At 43.8% G+C, this 19,437-nt stretch overlaps 1 protein-coding gene across 1 annotated transcript; it reads right to left on the reverse strand.

Annotated features, from left to right (window-relative positions):
• Positions 1-1,295: 1,295 nt before the first annotated feature.
• LOC133887028 (putative disease resistance protein RGA1) lies at positions 1,296-8,408 on the reverse strand. Its single transcript, XM_062326935.1, has 7 exons — positions 8,338-8,408; positions 6,994-8,050; positions 4,421-6,548; positions 3,813-4,316; positions 3,388-3,482; positions 2,280-2,423; positions 1,296-1,668 (listed from the first exon to the last, which is right to left on the reverse strand). The coding sequence occupies exons 2-3, from the start codon at positions 8,035-8,037 to the stop codon at positions 4,428-4,430; spliced, it is 3,165 nt and encodes a 1,054-aa protein (XP_062182919.1). The 5' UTR covers positions 8,038-8,050; positions 8,338-8,408; the 3' UTR covers positions 1,296-1,668; positions 2,280-2,423; positions 3,388-3,482; positions 3,813-4,316; positions 4,421-4,427.
• Positions 8,409-19,437: the final 11,029 nt, after the last annotated feature.

Raw genomic sequence — 19,437 nt, forward strand, 5'->3', positions numbered from 1 at the left:
AGAAAAACAGTAGCATCGATTATACGTACCGATCAGATCGTACCTTTCAATTCTTGCGAACGATTCATGCCGCGTAGGGCATATAGGCTAGGCCAAAGACCTGCCCGCTTGACGATGATGTCGATGCAGTACAGATCGGTCGTAGGCAGATTTGTTTCGCTAGCTTGATCTCCGGCAGAGCTTCGTGCTGATAACGTGTTGAGAAACCGCTGCTACCGGGTGTAGTCCAGCGATCGCTCAAGAGAATAATTGCAAAAGGAGACACAAGCATAGGAGAAAAACTGGTTATTCTTTATTCATCTGTGTTTACAATGAGGGGTGCTGCCGCGTATATATAATACCAAAAACCCCTAAGAGATATAATCGAATCTTTCAAGAGATCAAGACGGGCCCACATTCGGTTGTGAAACTCCAGATTTCCTAACATGTTTCAGTTTTTCAGTTAGAGTCAGGTTTCAGTGTTGTATGCGCATGACTGAGTTTGGTTTGGTGTGAGTCCAGTTGAAGTTTGTTAGAGTTAGTTAGCATGTGAGCGTTTAGCGTTGTTCATGCAGGTAGTGTGCGGGTTGGCACACGCGGCGCGTTTCGCGTGGCCTCAACGGCCACTTGTGTTCTGTTTATCGGTCTATAAACAGTGGCGTCCGAAAAGCCACAATTCACAGCGCAGCACCAAAATTCTTTGTGTTCTTGTGCGAGTTATTTCCATCATCCAAGTATTCACATGAATAGAAGCAGGACTGATGAGCTTGCTGAGGTTGATGAGTTTGAGGATAAAATGAAGGAACTCGAGGGCATCTGTAACCCCATCATCGCCAAGATGTACCAGGGTGCCAACGCTGACATGGCCGGCGGCATGGACGAGGATGCACCCTCTGGAGGCAGTGGCGCTGGCCCCAAGATTGAGGAGGTCGACTCTATAGTGAGAAGAACTTTAGTAATCGGTTTTCTTCAGTTACAAGTTATTTAGGGGAGTAACACCTGATAGCAAGCAAGGAATTTTTCTTCTTCCTCTTTGTTGTGGTGGGTGAAATGGCCGCATTCCGAAGAGGTGAGTGGTGATTTGTGATTTGAATCTTGGCCACAGCAAATTGACTATATATAACAGTTATTTGTGCATCTTCAAGTTGACTATAGCAATTTGTTCCTGACAGATTGGCTATCTATAGTAGTTAGTTGTGCATCGTCAAGTTGGTTGAAACCACTTCAATTTTTTATTTTTATTTTGGAAAAGACTTGAAAAATCGTCAGCTTGTGATACGTAACCCCAAAACAAGTTATAGGATAGTAATGGCACCTCAAAACATATCTTACTATATTAAACGTGGGTGCGTTTCAGCCGTCTGAGGGTATCCACGTCGGCACATGCATTGGAAACCGTCGGATCTGAGCTGCGGAGTTGATGACCGTCCGATCTGGAGTTCGACTCGCTCGCTCCAAAAATCCTTCCTCGCTCGCCCGTTAAATACGCGCCTCCGCTCCCTGATGCTTCGACCGACTTTGCCGTCCGCGCGCACTCGCTACCACTGCCGCCTCTGCTCCGCGCGCCATCACCGCCACCTCCTCTGGAATTGCCACCGCCCATGAGGTCCTTCTCCCCGTGAGCTCCTCCGTGAATCGCCGTGCCTCGCCTCGCCTCGCATAGTCGACGCTCGCTTCCGCCCTAGTCTCCTGCAAGATCACCCGCGGCAGCACGTGGAGATGGTAAGAGTCCTGAATCATGTAGTGCGGGCTAGGCTAGGCTTGGCTCATCCTGACCCCCTCCCCAAGGGCCTTCAGGATTTGCGCAGAATTTTATGCCTCGTTTTTCCCTTGTGGTTTATTGTTTGTGTACATATGCATATGCTCGATCCATTGTTGTTCGATTTGGTCGGGCGGAAGCCTGATGACTGTGCAAAATGATGGAGAAACATAATGCAAATATGAGAGAAAAGCTTTACCAAACTTCATTTGGCAAGCCATTTGAGGCAGCCAAATCTTTCGCCAAACTTGTGGCAAGTTATGGATAGAAATTGGGTGTGTGACAGCTGGGGTCGGGGCTAATAAAGTGTGGCAAACTACAACTGTAACCGTGAACCAAACACTGGACAAAGTTGATTGTTATAGTTGATCGACCTAATAGGTGACACACTTGTGTAAATAGTGTAAATGATATAAAAGTCTGATCCAGATGAAACGCCATTAAAACATAAGAGACAAACTTAATTCCAAATATCGGTACAGGATGAGAGCAATCTGACTGAAAGTAAGAACACAATGCAATCTTTGATTCAGAATCATACCTTTGAAGAAGGAAATGGTTGCAGGAGTAACAGTACTGACCCTTGAATCGGGTATACTGTTTCTTGTCAGATAATTTCTTGACTTCAATGCAGGGTTGCTATCGATGATGGCGACTCTCAGATGTTTTGTTAATTGCAAATTTGCTACATTCAGGATAAATAAGCATGTGAGAAACTTACTTTAGTAAATCACAAATACAAACTCATTCCCTTTCCTACAGGAGTCCAAACAGACACAGAGATCAAAGGTCTAGACTTCCAGCGCAACTGAAGCCTCCCCTTCTCATGTGCAACCCCACCTACTGAACAACCCAACCAGCATTCTGGCCTGAGCAATATTACATGCACTCAACTCACAAGACAAAAAACCTTCCATTATTCCTGAAATTGTTAAAAGCTAGATTTCATTTGAGTTGTTATTTCAATGCTAGAACACCATATTCTTCTGTTTCTAATTTCTGAACAAAACTCCTACAGATATTCCATTTGATCTTTTGTTTGGTCTAAGTTGCTTGTCTATATCATGGCTATGATAAACATTGTACATGGGAGTACAAACAACACTATAATTGTGAGCCCCGTTTGTTAACTAAACCTGACCATATCACTTATGAAATATAAATTGTTAGACCCTTAACTTGGTTCATCAATTTCACATATATCCTTATCATGGAGTATGTAGATGGATTGCCCAAAGATTTAAGTTCTCATTAAAAAATATGCATATGTGAAGGATGGTACAAGGGATAAGTTCAGTGTATATGACATTGTACCAATTCAGATTTCAGTTATCCTTCACCATAGACCATAGTAGACCAATCAGAGCATCTTAGGTACTTTTGGTACAAGGCATATATCAGTTTTTATTTGAATTGTTTTTTGTATGAATGATATACTAACAAATGAAAGTGATGCCCCAATCAATATAGCATGATGCTATAATGGGACAGCCAACATGGTAAGAATAATCGAGTAAGCATATTCTTAGGTAGTTAGCTGCTAAGATCAGGATTCGAGAAGAGGAAGGGTATTTGCATAAGAAGATTCTGAAAGCTGCAAAACTACAACCATAACTGAAAGAAAAAAATTCAGAGGTGAAATCGGATACCTGTTTCTCTTGCTATCTGTCTTGACTTCCACCCCAGCCCACTCGATCCTCCCCTCAGCTATACGACATACTTGCGCACGGAATCTGCCAGAACCCTGTAGCAAGAGGCGCAAAATAGCTCAGAATCCCATCCATATCCACGAATATGTAATTTTGGGTTTGAGAAGATAAACAAAACGAAAGGAGAATACACCAAAGTTTCTAGAATTAGGGGAAGATGATGCAAGTGGAGGTGGAGTGGAATCACAAAATGCGAGTGGAGGTGGAGTGGAGTGGCCGTGCAATCCATCACAGGTTCAAAAAACAAAGAAATCAGCTGAGCTAAGGATGGTCACAGCAGCTTGTATGAGCTGCATGCTGATCATTAGGCTTTGGTCACAATTCTTGTGTAGAAGGAAGAGCATACGAGTAGAGTAGATGCGTACCTTGGTCATCGTCTTCCGCCGGGGGCTCGGCCTCAAAGACCCACTGCGGCGAGGAGTTGGCCTGCCACCGCAGCAGGAGCACAACGCCCGTCACCGAGAGCAAGAAGAGCACCAGCACGGCGCGCACGGACGCCGGAGTCAGCGGCGTCGCCAGATCCGCCGCCACGGGCGGGGGCGTGGGGAGCCTAACTTCGGGGCCGGATGGAGACGCGGATCGGAGGCGGAGGAAGGACGCCGACGAGGACGAGGAGGGGGGGGGGCAGCGGGGAGAAGGAGAGGTTCGTGGCGGGGGGGGCGCGGTGAGGAGCGATGCGTGGGGAGGAGTCGAGGTGGGCGGGGAGGAACTAGGCGGCGGCGAAGGGGACCGTCGCCGCGATGGAGCAAGAATACTGCAGAATCCACCGGGCTTCTCCTTTGATACGTCACAGGATAGTTGAAAAACACAACAGGGAAACCCAACAGAACTATCTTGTTCGTCGCTTGAAGCCTCTTTGTTTCCATCCCCTGAAATGACATAGGCGATCAAGTTAAACTGAACAAACAACATGAAATTTAGAAATGATACAGATTGAAAGAGCAAATAAAATGAAGCGGTTATGTTAGTTTACCTTCAGATTAGGAAGAGATGTTAACGATGTTTGTCTCCAAGTTGAAAGGATCTCTTGTGTACAACGCGTACCATTTCCTTTCAGTAGCTCCATCGTTTGCATATGCCCTGACTTGTTGGATATGGCTAAACTTGTCCCACTCACGGCTAGATTTTCCTGCGGCTATGGAAGTGAGCAGTGATAAGTTGCAGTCTAGATGCAAATGCCTTGGTTTCACATCCTTGAGGTATCCAGGGAGCGTCTCAATGTTGTAATCCTTCAGCTCGAGTCTTTGGAGTGCAGAGACCCCCTCCAATACCTTCAGCTTTGGGCATATAGATATACTAAGCTCCTGCAACGTGGGAAGATTAGCAATCCTCTCTAGGTCGGGGTTCTTGTACACTTGGAGCTCAACAACGGAAGCAAAATTCTCCAGGGAGTTGAGGTGCTGAACCTCATCTACAAGTAACTTTTTCAAAGACCTCGCATGGGAGGCAAGGCCAGGAGGAATACACCTCAACTTGCAACGCTTGAGAAGAAGCTCCTCCAAGTAAGGCATGGCTTGCACTTGCTCGTCCCACTCCCACTCCTCCCATTCCACCATTCCATTGAATTCGAGGCGGTGCAATTTGGGAAACGCAGCTGCCAACTGGGGAGGATGCAGGAATTCTGCCCCAACACGCTTGATGGCTGGGGCTCGAACAATCTGAAGCAGCTCCAAGCAAGGTAGATGACACAAGCCATTAGGGAGCTCGGTGCAACAAGCCAGATCATCCATCAATATAATCCGCAGGTTCTTGAGGGGTGCGGCTGCATTTGATGTCATCCACCTTGGGAGCCACCGCCCAAGATATCCTTTAATTCCAAGAACTTCTAAGCAGGGCGGAGGACAGAGCTCCTCAAACACGTCCACGATTCGTTGCTGCTCTTCCTCAGAGGCGCATTCGTCCAACCGGCCGTCATCCCCTCGTCTACTAGTGCAATATAAGGACAGATACCTGAGATGCACTTTTTCACCAAGCCTGGCCTTTGTGGCGAACGAGGCAGCAGATACATCATCTAGACAATATACGGAAAGGTCCATGAGCCGGGAAAGAGGTCCCAGCACTTCCAGGCTACACCAGTCACCATCCATGTGGGCTGGAAACCCAAACAGTTTCCTCAAATTAGTTAGAACGAAGAATCCCCTTGGTATATTATTTATATTTGTGCCAGCAAGGCGAAGAAACCTCAGCTGCCGTAGCTTTTCAATGCTACCAGGAAGCTTCACCAAATTTTCACAACCACCTAGGCTGATGTACTGCAAGAATTTCATCTTGCCAATATTTTCGGGCAGTCTAGATGTGCTACTGTTTTGGATGGAGAAATACCTCAAGTGTTTGAGTTGATACAAAGATCCAGCCAATACATCAAAATTTGTTGAGTCTATATGTAGGGTACGTAGACTTGAAAAGGTAGCCAACGAATCACCAGCTTTAATCCCTATGTGCCCAGCTACTATTAGCGTTCTCAGTGATTTCTGTGCTTGTAGAGAACTCCATGCTAACTCATCTGATTCTGAACCCTCAGTTTCCAGTGATAACCGAATAAACTTTTGTGACTTAAGTTTACCAATAATATCAATTTGTCCTTTGTGAGCTACTAGTGCTTCATCTCTAGCCAGATACTGAGCAAATGAGCGAACAACATCATGCATGTTGCAAACCCATGGATCAGCGTACGAAGGATCTGGCTCTATAAGGTTTCTCAGTATTAATTCGTTGTAGTACTCTGTTCCTAATTCTTCTAATTCATCTGAGTTCCCGTCAACAAATCCTTCACTAATCCACATACTAACAATGTCATCAACGAAGAACTCTGTGCTCTTATTAGGGATGAGGGAGTAGTGTAAAAAGCATTGCTTCAAAGAAGGATGCAAGTCTTCATAGCTAAGGTATACTGCATAGTTTAGCTCTTCGGGTATTTGAGATACTGACCATATAGAATTATTTAGGACCTTTTCCCAATCTCCTCGTCTTGCCATTTTCTTGCACAGGAGTCCTCCCATTACTTTGACCGCAAGTGGCAAATAATCACATTTTGCTATAATGCTCATTCCAATATCCTTTAGCATATCAATCAGAGGTTCATCATTTCCATTTCCAATTACCTGCAAGCAGTTCAAGCCAAAAAAAATTAGTAACAAAAATATCCCTAGTGGCCAGTGCCGTTTCACTAGATATCCTTTTACTAATTAATAAGCACATCGGGAGAGAAACTACTCTAGCGCAACATTGTGACGTATTTTATATATACACAAGTAAGATTATATTTTTAAAACTATGAAGTATATTGTAAAACAAATGTAGTCGCCTATAGTGAAGCTAATCTGGTACAAAGACGCTGCACTAAACAACAAGATGCATGCATGGATGGGAATTAAGGCTAAACTTGGTGTTTGGTTTGAGGAATGAGATGGTGATGGTTCATTCGATCATAGCTCCAAACCTAACCTAGTTGTTTGGTATGCGAAAAGGAATGTGTTAATCTATCGCCACCTCATACCTCAAGAGCATATGTTTTGCTGTAATACATATATACGAGTAAGGACTAACCTGCTTCTTGAGTAAGGACCAGGCATCTTCAGAGTCTAGTTTGTCGACGTGGTGGTAGGGCTCCCTGGCTTTCATAGCTCGTGCAATCATGTTGTGCCTTGTGGTGACGAGGACTTGACTACCACGACCAACGGCATTGACCAATGGTGTTTTAAGCACATCCTCCCATGCCCGGTGATCCCAGACATCATCCATCACCAACAAGGTTTTGTGCCCCTCCAAGGCACTCTCAAGGGTTCGCTGAAGTGTGGCTTTTGCATTCCCGGATGCTTGGTGGTCTCCCCCAGCTTCGACAATGGCTCTCCTCAGCATCTCAACGACACTGAATTCCTTATTGACACTCAACCATATCCTCTTGGTGAAGTCACGTTTGATGGTGTCTTCGTTAAATATCTTTTGGGCGAGGGTGGTCTTGCCGATCCCTCCAACACCAACAATAGCTAAGACCATAATTTTGTTATTATCATCATGGCTAGCCCCTGTTAGCATCTCCACCAGCTTCCTTGTGTCTGCTTCGATCTTTTCACCGACCACACTGGATCGATCGAGCTGCCCTGACGTCTCGCGGTTGGCGAGGCGAGATGATATCACCTTCCTACTTGCTTGGTCCTCGTAGGAGCCGAGGTTGATGAAGCTGAAGGAAGCGCTACGCTCCTTGATGTCGTCCAGCTTCTTGTTGAGCTTCTTGATGCGAGTGCCGATGTCATAGGCGAAGAGAGGATTGCGCATGCAGAAGAGCAAAGGGTTGAAGCACCCCATGTCCAAGGATGATGGGCCCCGCTCCATGGCCTTGAGTTGGCACAGGTCGAGGATGTCGGTGGCATTGTACATGGCGTCTCTAAGCTCTCTCACCCATTCCTGCACACTCTCTTCAGTGATGTTCTTCCTATCAGCGTCAGCAAGGAACTTCTTGAGGTCCCCGAGCTTGGTGCCAAGTTTGTCCATTTCCTTAGGGACTCCTAGCAACATCGCCACCTCTTCTTTGGCCATTTCCGTCAGCATGTTTTGGACGTAGGATGCCAAGGCATCCAGGACCACCGCCATTGATTACTCCGCTCTGCAAAAAAATAAAGATTACTGTCCATATAAGCCTGTCGTGATGGAGGAGTCTCAAGTGTAATAAATACCCTATTCTTTCTCTAATGATTGTAAGCTGCTTGAGCTAGTGAACTTTTGTTTTGTAATAGCTGAGGTGTAAACTATGGTTTGTGCTTTGCGAATTGCAATGCGATGAAACTGGGGCATAAATTGTCGATGGACAAGATAATACACAGGCATGCAAAATTGTGGATGCAAAAAAATTATATAGCTATCGAAAGTGTACGGATAGAAGATGATGGTCACCTCAATTTGCAGGGGGTGCTAGCTAGCTCCGTGCGCAGTAATTAGCGGTTCAAGGCAAGAAGAAGGCAATGGCAAGGCTAGCTATGGGGCAAGCTGTATATATAGATGGAGCTGAAAAAAGAAGAGATCGAAGAAATCCCAAACTTGCTAAGCACTCCAAGGATCGTGTCCTTTGTAAACTAGGCATCCCAGAAAACTTGCCGATCCGGGCAGAATATAGTGCTCATGCCTTACAGGCCACCGGGATGGGAATGTCTCCCTGTTCCACCTAGCTTGCCCGCCCACCCGCCCGCTATACTTCTGGTGTTGTCCAAGTATCTCTTGCACAAGCCTATAATGTATGTTGAACATATGAGCAAACTCCATCTCACCCATCACATCCAAGTCGGAGGTGGCGATTCCTCATGCATACTTACATTCGTAGAATGATATATTGAAATGTGGATATTTTTAATCCACCGTGTATTGCGTTTTTGAAACTGCCTGTCCGGTACATTTTATTTCATACTCCCTCTAGTCATAAATACATGTCATTTTAGATTAGACACAATCTTTAATGCATAGCTTCGAACACTATTTTCTATCAGAGTATATTTATTAAATCTATTGAATTTGTGATATTATGAAAAACTTTTTTCAAGACAAATCTACATATATGGTTTTAAAGTGTGACACCCGTTCTCTCCGCCAACCGTCGCTGCGACCCCCGCTCCCACTCCGCTAAAAACCGCCGCCACGACCCCGTCCCGGCAACCGCCCCTCCCTCTATGAAACCCACAATTGACCCTTGGCCGAGCCCCTCTTGGCATCACCGCACCAACACCACTCCATCCCCGCGCAGAACCGTCGCACGAGCACCATCAATTGCTCTCCGGAGCAGCCAAGAGCTACCTCGCTGTCGCCGTGACTCTCCGCTCTTCGCTGAAGCAGTCCGAGCTCACAATGTCATTCTCCGTCCGCATCCTGACATCCGCGACTGCTTGCCTTTGAATTTCTCTGCCGTAGTCGAGCTCCCTTCGACGTCGAGCCTCCGCCGTCGAAGCCTGCCGTCGTCGCGCCTCTATGAGCCACCTCGACGTCCACCACCTCTTCAAACGGGTTCGTTGCCTCGCCAGGAGTGACTTCTGCCTCTCGCCGTTGAAGACCGGCCACCAGAGGTCAACTCCAGCGATTTTTCAGCCAAGCGCCGCTGCACCGAGCCCCGCGCCACCTTTCGCGTCGCCCAAAGGAACGAGACCCAAGGTGAGCAGTCTGATTTAATTTCAACGGCTAGGATTAGATCACAAAGATACATCTTCGTTTTGCCCAGTCATCAGTCATAATCCAAGTCAGCATCGCCACGTCAGTGCCACGCAAGCCTCCACGTCATCGTTTCGTCCTATGTGACATCCCAGTCAGCTGAACCAAGCCTAGTTAGCCAGTGATGTCAGCGTGGCGCAATAAATCTGTTTTCCTTTAGAAAAATAATTCCGAAAATCAAATAAATCCTGAAAATAGGTTTTCTTTATGGATTTTTTGGTAAATTCTTTAATAAATTTGAATAATGTTTTAAATGATTTCCCAGTAAAATAAATTTTATAAAAATGATTTTTTTATTTTTGTGTTTTAAATATGTTTTAGGGTTAAAAATAATAAATAAATTTCTAGAAAATGTTTTAAGGTTTAAATAATGTTTTCTTCAAATTTTTTTAGTGTAAAAATTATTACAAAAATGTTAGAATAAATTTTTTAATTTAGAAAATGGTTTAGAAAATATAGATTAATTATGCTAATGTTTTAAAATGTTTTCTTTAAGAAAATAAATGATTTTAACATGTTTTGTTGTATATAAAATTAGTTTTATTTCTAGAAAAATGCAAATAAATTTCATAAAATTGTTTTACTTAGTTTTCTGCTATAAAATAATTCTATAAAATTTTAATAAATGTTTTTGGCCTTTTAAAAAATTACGTTTAATACTATAAAAATAGTTTTCATTGTTTTTAGCTGTTTAAAAATCCATTTAGCCGTAGCTTCCGCGTCATAACTCCAATTTAGCCGATTCTTACGCCCAAATCTTTCTAAAATCGTACCCTAACCAGTCTTAGCGTTTGTTTGTTGTGTTTGCTTCATTTTGCGCTTGTTCTTAGTGTGTTGTTATCTTCGCGTGTAGACGATCATGTCCCGGAGCCGTTCAAGAATATTCAAGATCTAGATTTCGACAACACTGAGCAGCACTTTGGAGAAGGCAAGTGTCCTTGATCACATTGACCCCATTGTAGGAAAGTGTGTCTTTTACTTTTAGTTGCATGCTTGTCAATATCAATCTCATGTTTAGGGTTTACTAGTACTTTTCAGATTATCCTTGTCACATGTGTCGGAGTCGGGATGTCAAGGGTAGACTTTCTTAGCTCCGATGTCATGGATATGGGTGAGTTACTTAATAACTTGATTAACTGTCTATGCAACATGAACCGATTTGGGTAATCTTTTGTAGCAACAAGGAAATTAGGGATCCTAGTAGGATGGTTTGCTTGATGATGGTGCGGAAATGCACATGTGCGGTGATGCACTGTGGGTTGGTGGTAGTACCTGCTTGGGATCCTAAGGATCGGTTCATGGACATGTAACCAGGCACAACAGCGCAACCACGAGGCTTATATGGTACGACCTGACCAATTAATTAGATGTTCTCCTTATTCGGTACGCACCAATTGGTTGTTGAGTGGCACAATAGGGGGCCTCTGCAGTGGATGGAATCCCTGTGAGCGGTGAAATCTTAGTGGGTGCATACATATTTGGAGGCACTTTGTAATACCTTGTAGTGATCTCCTAGTGCACACCTCGGAAGTGTGTAAGAGTGTCCGTCGGCTAACAGATGCTTGACAGAATGGAGATGGTACTCGGTAAAACGAGTAAAAATCACGACTCGTGGGTAAAGCGTGAGACCTCTGCAGAGTGTAAAACTGATATATCAGATGTGCTCACGGTCAAGAGCGGACTTGGAATTCTTCATGATTAGTGGTGGATCTTGGATGGTTGGTTTTGGTAGTCGGATGGTGGTACCTCGATAAGTTGGTAGCTGGATATAGAATATCTGGTGAGTTTGGTAGTCGGATGGAATCCGATGAGTTGTAATTTGTAATGTTGGTGTCATCACACGTAGTAAATAGGTTTGCTAAGTCTTCTTGAGTCCTAGGTTATAGTGTTATAGGTGCAGTAAACCTGAGTCAAGCTTTTCTTGTCTTAAACCCTCATATCATGCTTTCCATATTTACGAAGTACGATATGTACTCACACTTGCTATTTTCTAATAATAAATGCTGCTCAGCTTGAGAACCCTACGCAGAGATCCAGATGCGCTTCGCAGCTGACTCCAAATCGGAGCTTCTTCGCGTCTTGGGACATCACCGCCGACCCATCAATGAAGTGGCGTGGCTGCGCTTTGTCGGTGAAAGGATCGAATGGCCCAAGAGGGGGGGTGAATTGGGCGCTAATTAAAACTTCTACCGCTTTCTAAAATAAATGACAACCTTAGCCTAGATAAAGGAGAATGCAACTACGTGATTTAAACTAGGACAAGGCAACTAAACAAGCAAGATAACTAAGAGGGAAAATGGTAAAAAGAAAGACTTGTAAGAACCAAGATACTCAAAGTAAAATACGGGAATGTAAATAGTTGGAGAAGAGAACACCAATTTTTTCCCGAGGTTTTGAGAAGTTGGCACTTCCCCCTAGTCCTCGTTGGAGCATCCACCAAGGATGTAGCTCTCCCTTGAGTCACCAAGACTCAAGTGCTCCCTCTTGATTTGCCCCTTCTCCATCTCTGGATTGGCGGGCATCAAACCAAGTACATCATCTCTTCCCGGGGCTCCCACAAGTCCTCCAAGAGCTCACCGAGAACACTTTCGATCACCAAGACCGTCTAGGTGTTGCCAACCACCAAGAGTAACAAGCTTGAAGCTTCACTTGACAAAGACAAAGCCTAGACAACAGCTAGATGCACACTTGTTACTCTCCAAGCATTAAAGATGTCCTTAATCTTCAACTAAGAACTTGAGATTAAACACAAGTGCTCTATCTTGCTTCTAAATGACACATCAAGTGTATGAGCTACTACAGGGTCGCAAGAGCACCAAAAGAGACCAAATGAGTCGGTATTTATAGGCTAAGGATCAAGAATTAGCCGTTGCCTAATAACCTAGAATTTTTCTTAACGCCGGAAGGTCCGGTGTGAATAACTCGGTTTACATCGGAATATCCGGTGCTAATACCCCTGACAGAATAGTCGTTAACTGTTCCATTAGCCGTTAAAGCTCCGGTGTTTCATCCGGACTAACGCCGGATCATCCGGCGCATGGAAACCGGCCAGATGATAGTTTGCAACCTCTCTGTATAAATTCATCCGGTGATTACTCTTTCCTACGCCAGACCATCCGGCGCATTGAAACCGGCCAGACGATAGTTTGCAACCTCTCTGTATAAATTCATCCGGCGTTTACTCTTCACAACGCCGGACCATCCGGCGTGGTCTTCAACAATTTTACAACTCAGAACTCTTAGGAAATTGCTCCGGTGAGTACACTCTTTATACAGAGGATCATCCGGTGAGTTGAATTTTTGCTGAATTTATCTAATTCAAACAATCTTGAGTTCTAACTTCTTGGATACTGAACTAAAAGCTTGTATGACCAACCTAGCTATAGAACTTCACAAGTGTGCATCAACTATGTCTAGACTCACCTAGGTCAAGCTACAACTCTTAACCCCTCTTTATAGTACAGTCAAAAGACTAAAAAGAAATAGAACCTATACTACTCTAAGTGTCATTCATCTCCTTGTGACACTTAGAACTAGAAGATCCTTAACCTTCATGTACCGGTCCTTTGATCGTCCATATAAGCGCTTAAAGGGCAAGAGTATCAAGACATCATTGTCAATTAAGTTTTTCTTTTTCTTTGATACTGTTCAAAACGTATACACTAGTCACAATGATACGGTTGTCATTAATCACCGAAACTCTTACCTCTTACCTAGGGACCTAGATGCTACAATCTCCCCCTTTTTGGTGATTGATGACAACACATACTAGAAGTAAGATGTGAAATTGAAGAGCACCCTACCAAACTATGCAATCATCGGCATATATCAATTAAGCAAGAGAAAATGTTAGAATAAATAAGAATTATGCGCGCATGAAAGTAAATACAATGTAATGACAAGCAAAACACATCCATATAGAGAACCAAATAGCCTGTCATTACATAAAAAAACCATAAGATCCAACAATCCGAACTAAAACTACCCAAAAACCTAAGCTCCCCCTGAATAAAAAAACTCACTAGACTCTCCAGCTACTCTCTCTCTCTACCAACTCCCCCTATCACTAGACTCTCCCCCTTTGGCATCGAAGCACCAAAAAGAGGAAACTAGGACACGACTAAGCATCCGGAGCTAGAGGAGACTGAGGATCTGACACTGCTGAAGAAGGGGCCACGACGAACTGAGAGCCGTCGATCTCGAAGTCTGAGCTGGACGAACTGTGCCCCGCAGCTGCTATCACCTCATCAATCTGATGCTGCACTGACTGAAGGGTAGCATCTGGCTCATCAAGTGCAGGCTCAGTGACTGGTGGAGGCACGACTGGCTGCTGCTGCTCAGGAACAGTCGGTTGTGGAGTATCCTCGAAGTGCTGAGAGTACCGTCTTTCTCTATCGTGATTGATTCAACATCAATTTTATGCTCAGGGTCTCTCAGATATTTTCTTAGCATAGAAACATGGAAGACATTATGTACTCCACTCATTGAGTCTGGTAATTCAAGACGGTACGCCAAACTGCCTACTCGGGCTGTGATTAGAAATTGACCAATGTACCTCGGGTTAAGCTTCCCAGAGATACCAAAACGTACAACACCTTTGGTTGGCGACACTCTGAGAAGAAAATAGTCACCAACTGAAAATTCTAGGTCTCGTCTCCGGATATCTGCATAGCTCTTCTGTCGACTTTGAGCAGCCAACAGGTTCTGACGTATTTGGTGCACCTTTTCTTATATTTGCTGAACCAAATCTGGACCAAGTAGTGATCTCTCTCCAACAGAGTCCCAACATAAAGGAGAAACACACCTTCGGCCATACAAGGCCTCAAAAGGAGCCATCCGAATACTTGCTTAATAGCTATTATTATAAGCAAATTTTGCTAAGGCTAGATGATCTTCCCAATTGCCTTTCCAAGATAAGACACAAGCACGAAGCATGTCCTCCAAAGTCTGAATGGTCCGCTCGGACTGACCATCCGTTTGAGGGTGGAAGGCTGTGCTAAGAGAAAGTTTTGTGCCCAAGGCACTTTGCAAACTTTGCCAAAACTAGGATACAAATTTAGAATCCCGATCTGAAATGATCAATTTTGGCACACCATGCAGCCTCACTATTTCCCTGATATATAAGGGAGCCAAATCATGTGCCGAACTGGTTGTCTCCATTGGGATGAAATGTGCAGATTTGGTAAGCCTATCCACGACCACCCAAATAGCATCTCTGCCTCGAGATGAACGAGGCAACCCAACAACGAAGTCCATAGTGATACGTTCCCATTTCTATTCTGGGATTTCTAAGGATTGCATTAATCCTGCAGGTCTTTTATGCTCAGCCTTTACTTGTTGGCAGACACCACAAGCTGCAACGTACTTAGCAATATCCACTTTCATCCTTTTCCACCAAAAATTTTGTTTTAGGTCTTGATACATTTTGGTTTCACCTAGATGAATAGTATAAGGAGTCCGGTGAGCCTCTCTCAATATATCCATTTTCACATCTGTCTTCTGTGGTTCACAAAGACGTCCTCTAAAGCGTATTACACCATGCTCATCCACACTAAACTCTTTTGATTTTCCTGCTGAAATTCTCTTTCGAACTTCTAAAAGGAGACGATCATGCTGCTGAGCTTCACGTACACATTCAGGTATAGCAGATTGGATGATCATTTGAGTTTCTTTCTGCACAGTGCCAGCAAAGCAAAAAGATATCCCCATCCGATCCAAGTCTGAATGTAAGGACATTTTTGCTTTAGGTACACCTGTTCTACTAAGGGTGTCAGCTACCACATTTGCCTTTTCGGGATGGTACTGAATTGTCAGATCATAGTCTTTGATTAATTCTAACCATCTTCGCTGTCTCAAATTCAAATCTCTTTGAGTGAAAATGTACTTGAGACTCTTATGATCAGTGAAGATATCACACGACTCGCCATATAGGTAATGCCTCCAACTCTTCAAGGCAAAAACCACTGCTGCCAATTCTAAGTCATGAGTGGAATAATGCTGTTCATGAGTTTTCAATTGTCTGGAAACATATGCAATTACTCGACCTTCTTGCATAAGCACACAGCCAAGTCCGATTCAAGAAGCATCAGTGTAAACTGTGAAACGCTTACCACTCTCGGGCAAAGCCAAAATAGGAGCGTTCACCAACTTATTCTTTAAGGTTTGGAAATTGACCTCACATTCATCAGTCCATACAAACGGAATGCCCTTTTGAGTAAGTCTAGTCATAGGTTTTGCGATAATGGAGAAATCTTGTACAAAGCGCTGGTAATAGCCAACGAGTCCAAGAAAACTTCGAATCTCTGTCACATTAGATGGTCTTTGCCATTCTAATACTGCAGCAACATTCTTTGGGTCCACAGTAATACCATGCTGATTAATAACATGACCAAGAAATCCGACTTCTTCGAGCCAAAAGGCACATTTCTTTAGCTTCGCATAGAATTTATTCTTTCGAGGAGCCTCCAACACCAAACTGAGGTGCATCTCATGTTCCCCTTTTGACTTGGAATAAATCAATATATCATCGATGAAAACCACAACAAAGACATCTAGATATTCATGGAGCATCCGGTTCATGACTTCCATAAAAACAGCAGGGACATTCGTTAGTCCAAAAGACATAACCACATATTCAAAATGCCCATACCTTGTATTGAAAGTCGTCTTCTCAATATCCTCATCTCGGATTTGCAATTGATGATAACCCGATTGCAAATCAATCTTCAAAAATATCATAGCACCCCTCAACTGATCGAAAAGATCATCAATACGAGGTAGAGGATATTTGTTTTTGATTGTCACTTGATTAAGCGCCCGATAATCCACACAAAGCCTTTTTAGTGCCATCTTTCTTTTCCACAAATAAAACAGGAGCAGCCCAAGGCGACGTACTCGGTCTGATAAATCCCTTAGCAAGGAGTTCCTCTAATTGCTTCTTCAATTCCATTTGTTCCATTGGATCCATTCGGTACGGAGTCTTATAAATAGGTTGTGTACCTGGAATCATATCAATACGGAAGACTGGTCCTCGTTCAGGAGGTAATCCCGGAAGCTCACTAGGGAACACATCAGGATAACGACACACTACTGGAATATCTTCCACGCGTAGAGTGACATCCTGCCCTTCAACCAGTGACCAAAGAGCACCAGATTTCCACATCCTTCGGTTAGGGAAGATATTGCACAACATGGAAAGTGCATATGACAAGGCCTTCCCTTGGAAAACAATCTCCACTCCTGATGGAGCTCGCAAGGTGATGATTTTCAACGAACAAGAGATAATGGCTTGGTATTGGGCAAGCCAGTCCATACCAAGAATAACATCAAAGGACTCTAAATTGATCATCACCAAGTTAGCGGTGAATTCCTCATCTCCAATATTTATAACACACCCCGGGCAAACATAAGAACTGGATATAAGACCACTAGGGGAGTTAACTACCACAGATTGCCCAATTTGTTGTACTGATAGTCTCACTCGTTTAACGAAGTCTACCAAGACAAAGGAAAAGCTAGCTCCAGAATCAAATAAAACATGTGCATCAAAGGAGTCCACGGGTAAGATACCTGTCACCACGTCATTGTGACCTCTGATCTCAGCACTAGGTAAAGTATATAACCCAGAAGGTGTCTGAGATGAAGAGGTTCCTGCAGTGTGGGAAGAAGATGCCCCAATCACCGGCAATGTTGGTGTAGAAGTTCCCTGAGGAATCATAGGCTGATGTGACCAGTAAGGCCCAGTGGGAACTGTAGAAGGAAGATAATACTGCATCGGTGGAGCCATCGGGCCAGGAATGACCGTAGGAGCAGGAGTAGCAGCCAATACATGTGCTGATCCCTTCGATGAAGAAGAAACCCCAGAAGAAGAAGATACTGGTTCCTACCTGATACGACTGTTCGGGTTTCTGCGACACACCACATCCTTGTGGCCTAGACGACCACATACTGAACAGTTCCCCTTACAAGAACATTCACTCTGCATATGTGAATCACCACACTTGAAGCACACCAAACCAAAACCGGGTTTAACCACTGTACGAAATTGGCTACTGGTGCCTGGAGGATGCATCTGAGAGGATCCACCACGATATGGTTGGTGACGTTGTTGTCCCTTGTACTTCTTATGGATGGGACCACCAAAACGACTCTTCTTCTCTTCTGGTCCTTTATGCTGATCTGCTCCCGATGTCTTGCGAATATCATCAGTGTAAGATTGCTGCAACTCAACACCAGAAGCTTGTTCAACCATAGAGCGAAAATCTGTAACAGCAAAAGCACCAAGGACATGATGGATAAAAGGCTTCAAACCCTATCTGAAACGTCTGGCCTTCTCTACATCATCGTGGGCTACATGAGGTACAAAGCGCACAATTTGATTAAAGCCCACTTCATACTCTGCCACTGATTTCTGACCTTGTGTATAGTTGTTTAAGTCAATTTGCATTTTATCCAGAAAAGTAGCTGGATAAAATCTCCTCTCAAATTGTCTAACAAACTCAGACCAGGTAAGATCCCCATGGGCAACAGTCCTGGCTGAATGTACACCTCTCCACCAGATCTGGGCTTCTCCCTTCATCAACTGTATCACATATCTAACCTTGTCTCGGGGCAACACATCAAAAGCATCCAGCTGCATTTCTATATAAGCAAGCCAATCTGCAGCCTGAATTGGAGTCCTTGATCCATCAAAAGAGTCCAATTTCATACTGACCCATTCATGGAGCGTTACCCCACTAGTAGAACTCCCTTCAGGTATCTCACGTACCACAGCTCTAGCAGCAGCAAGAGTATTTGGAACAGCCTGCCTCAATGCTCTTAATTCTTCTTGTATCTCCTTCATAATGGTCATTAGCTCCGCTTGACTGATACTTCCTGGTTGAGAGGACTCAACCTCAGCAGCCGATAACTGTGCATCACCACGACCTGGGACTGCTGTACGACTACGACCTGCCTCGTTACCTCGACCACGACCTCGCACCTTTGGCGGCATAGCTACAAACACCACAATAGATAAGTAAACAAGCACTAAACTGCAAACATACTTCAAACAAATGAACTAAAGGGAATATAGCGAAACAAGACATATGATAAGATATGCAAACCCTTTCCCATCCTACATGTGCAAGTGTGTCAAGTTATTAACTTCTTACCCTAGAACCTAAAGCCTAGGCTCTGATACCAAATTGTAATACCCTACTTTACAACTAAGCCTAATTATAAGAAAATAGAAAAATTTGGCAGCATTTCCTCTATAGGGAGGTATAACTGACCACAAAAAAAATCACAGGCAGACAGAATATGATATAACCAATATATATATATATATAGAAACCTTCACGACGCTACCAGCGTCGTACCACAACATATAAAAAACAAACGACAGATCACCAAAAACACAACTTATAAGCACCGAATAAGCTATTGACATTGTGATGAGGGAGTGTGTGCAACTAACAAGATCCATCCCCAAAAGGATGCACGTCAGCATCTAAACATACCTGTAAAAGATTTAACAGGGGGTGAGATGAGCTCAGCAAGTAACAGCTATGAATATAAACACATCTCACTCAGTTCAAAAGTATTCGGGAAACAAACATTCTTCTCACATCATCAAGGAAATCACATGGTTTTAAAGAGAATATCATTTCAGAATATTTGTCGAGAAAGTAACGACAAACTCCAACCTAGTCGCCCACCAAAAATATGGCATTCAACTCCAAGAATTATGTATTCTTCAGATATCATAAAAAAAATGTATGAATACCATGATGCAACTCCATTTGAGAGCTGTACGATGCC

The sequence above is a fragment of the Phragmites australis genome, chromosome 12 (genome assembly GCF_958298935.1).
Source record: "Phragmites australis chromosome 12, lpPhrAust1.1, whole genome shotgun sequence".
Classification (NCBI taxonomy): Eukaryota; Viridiplantae; Streptophyta; class Magnoliopsida; order Poales; family Poaceae; genus Phragmites; species Phragmites australis.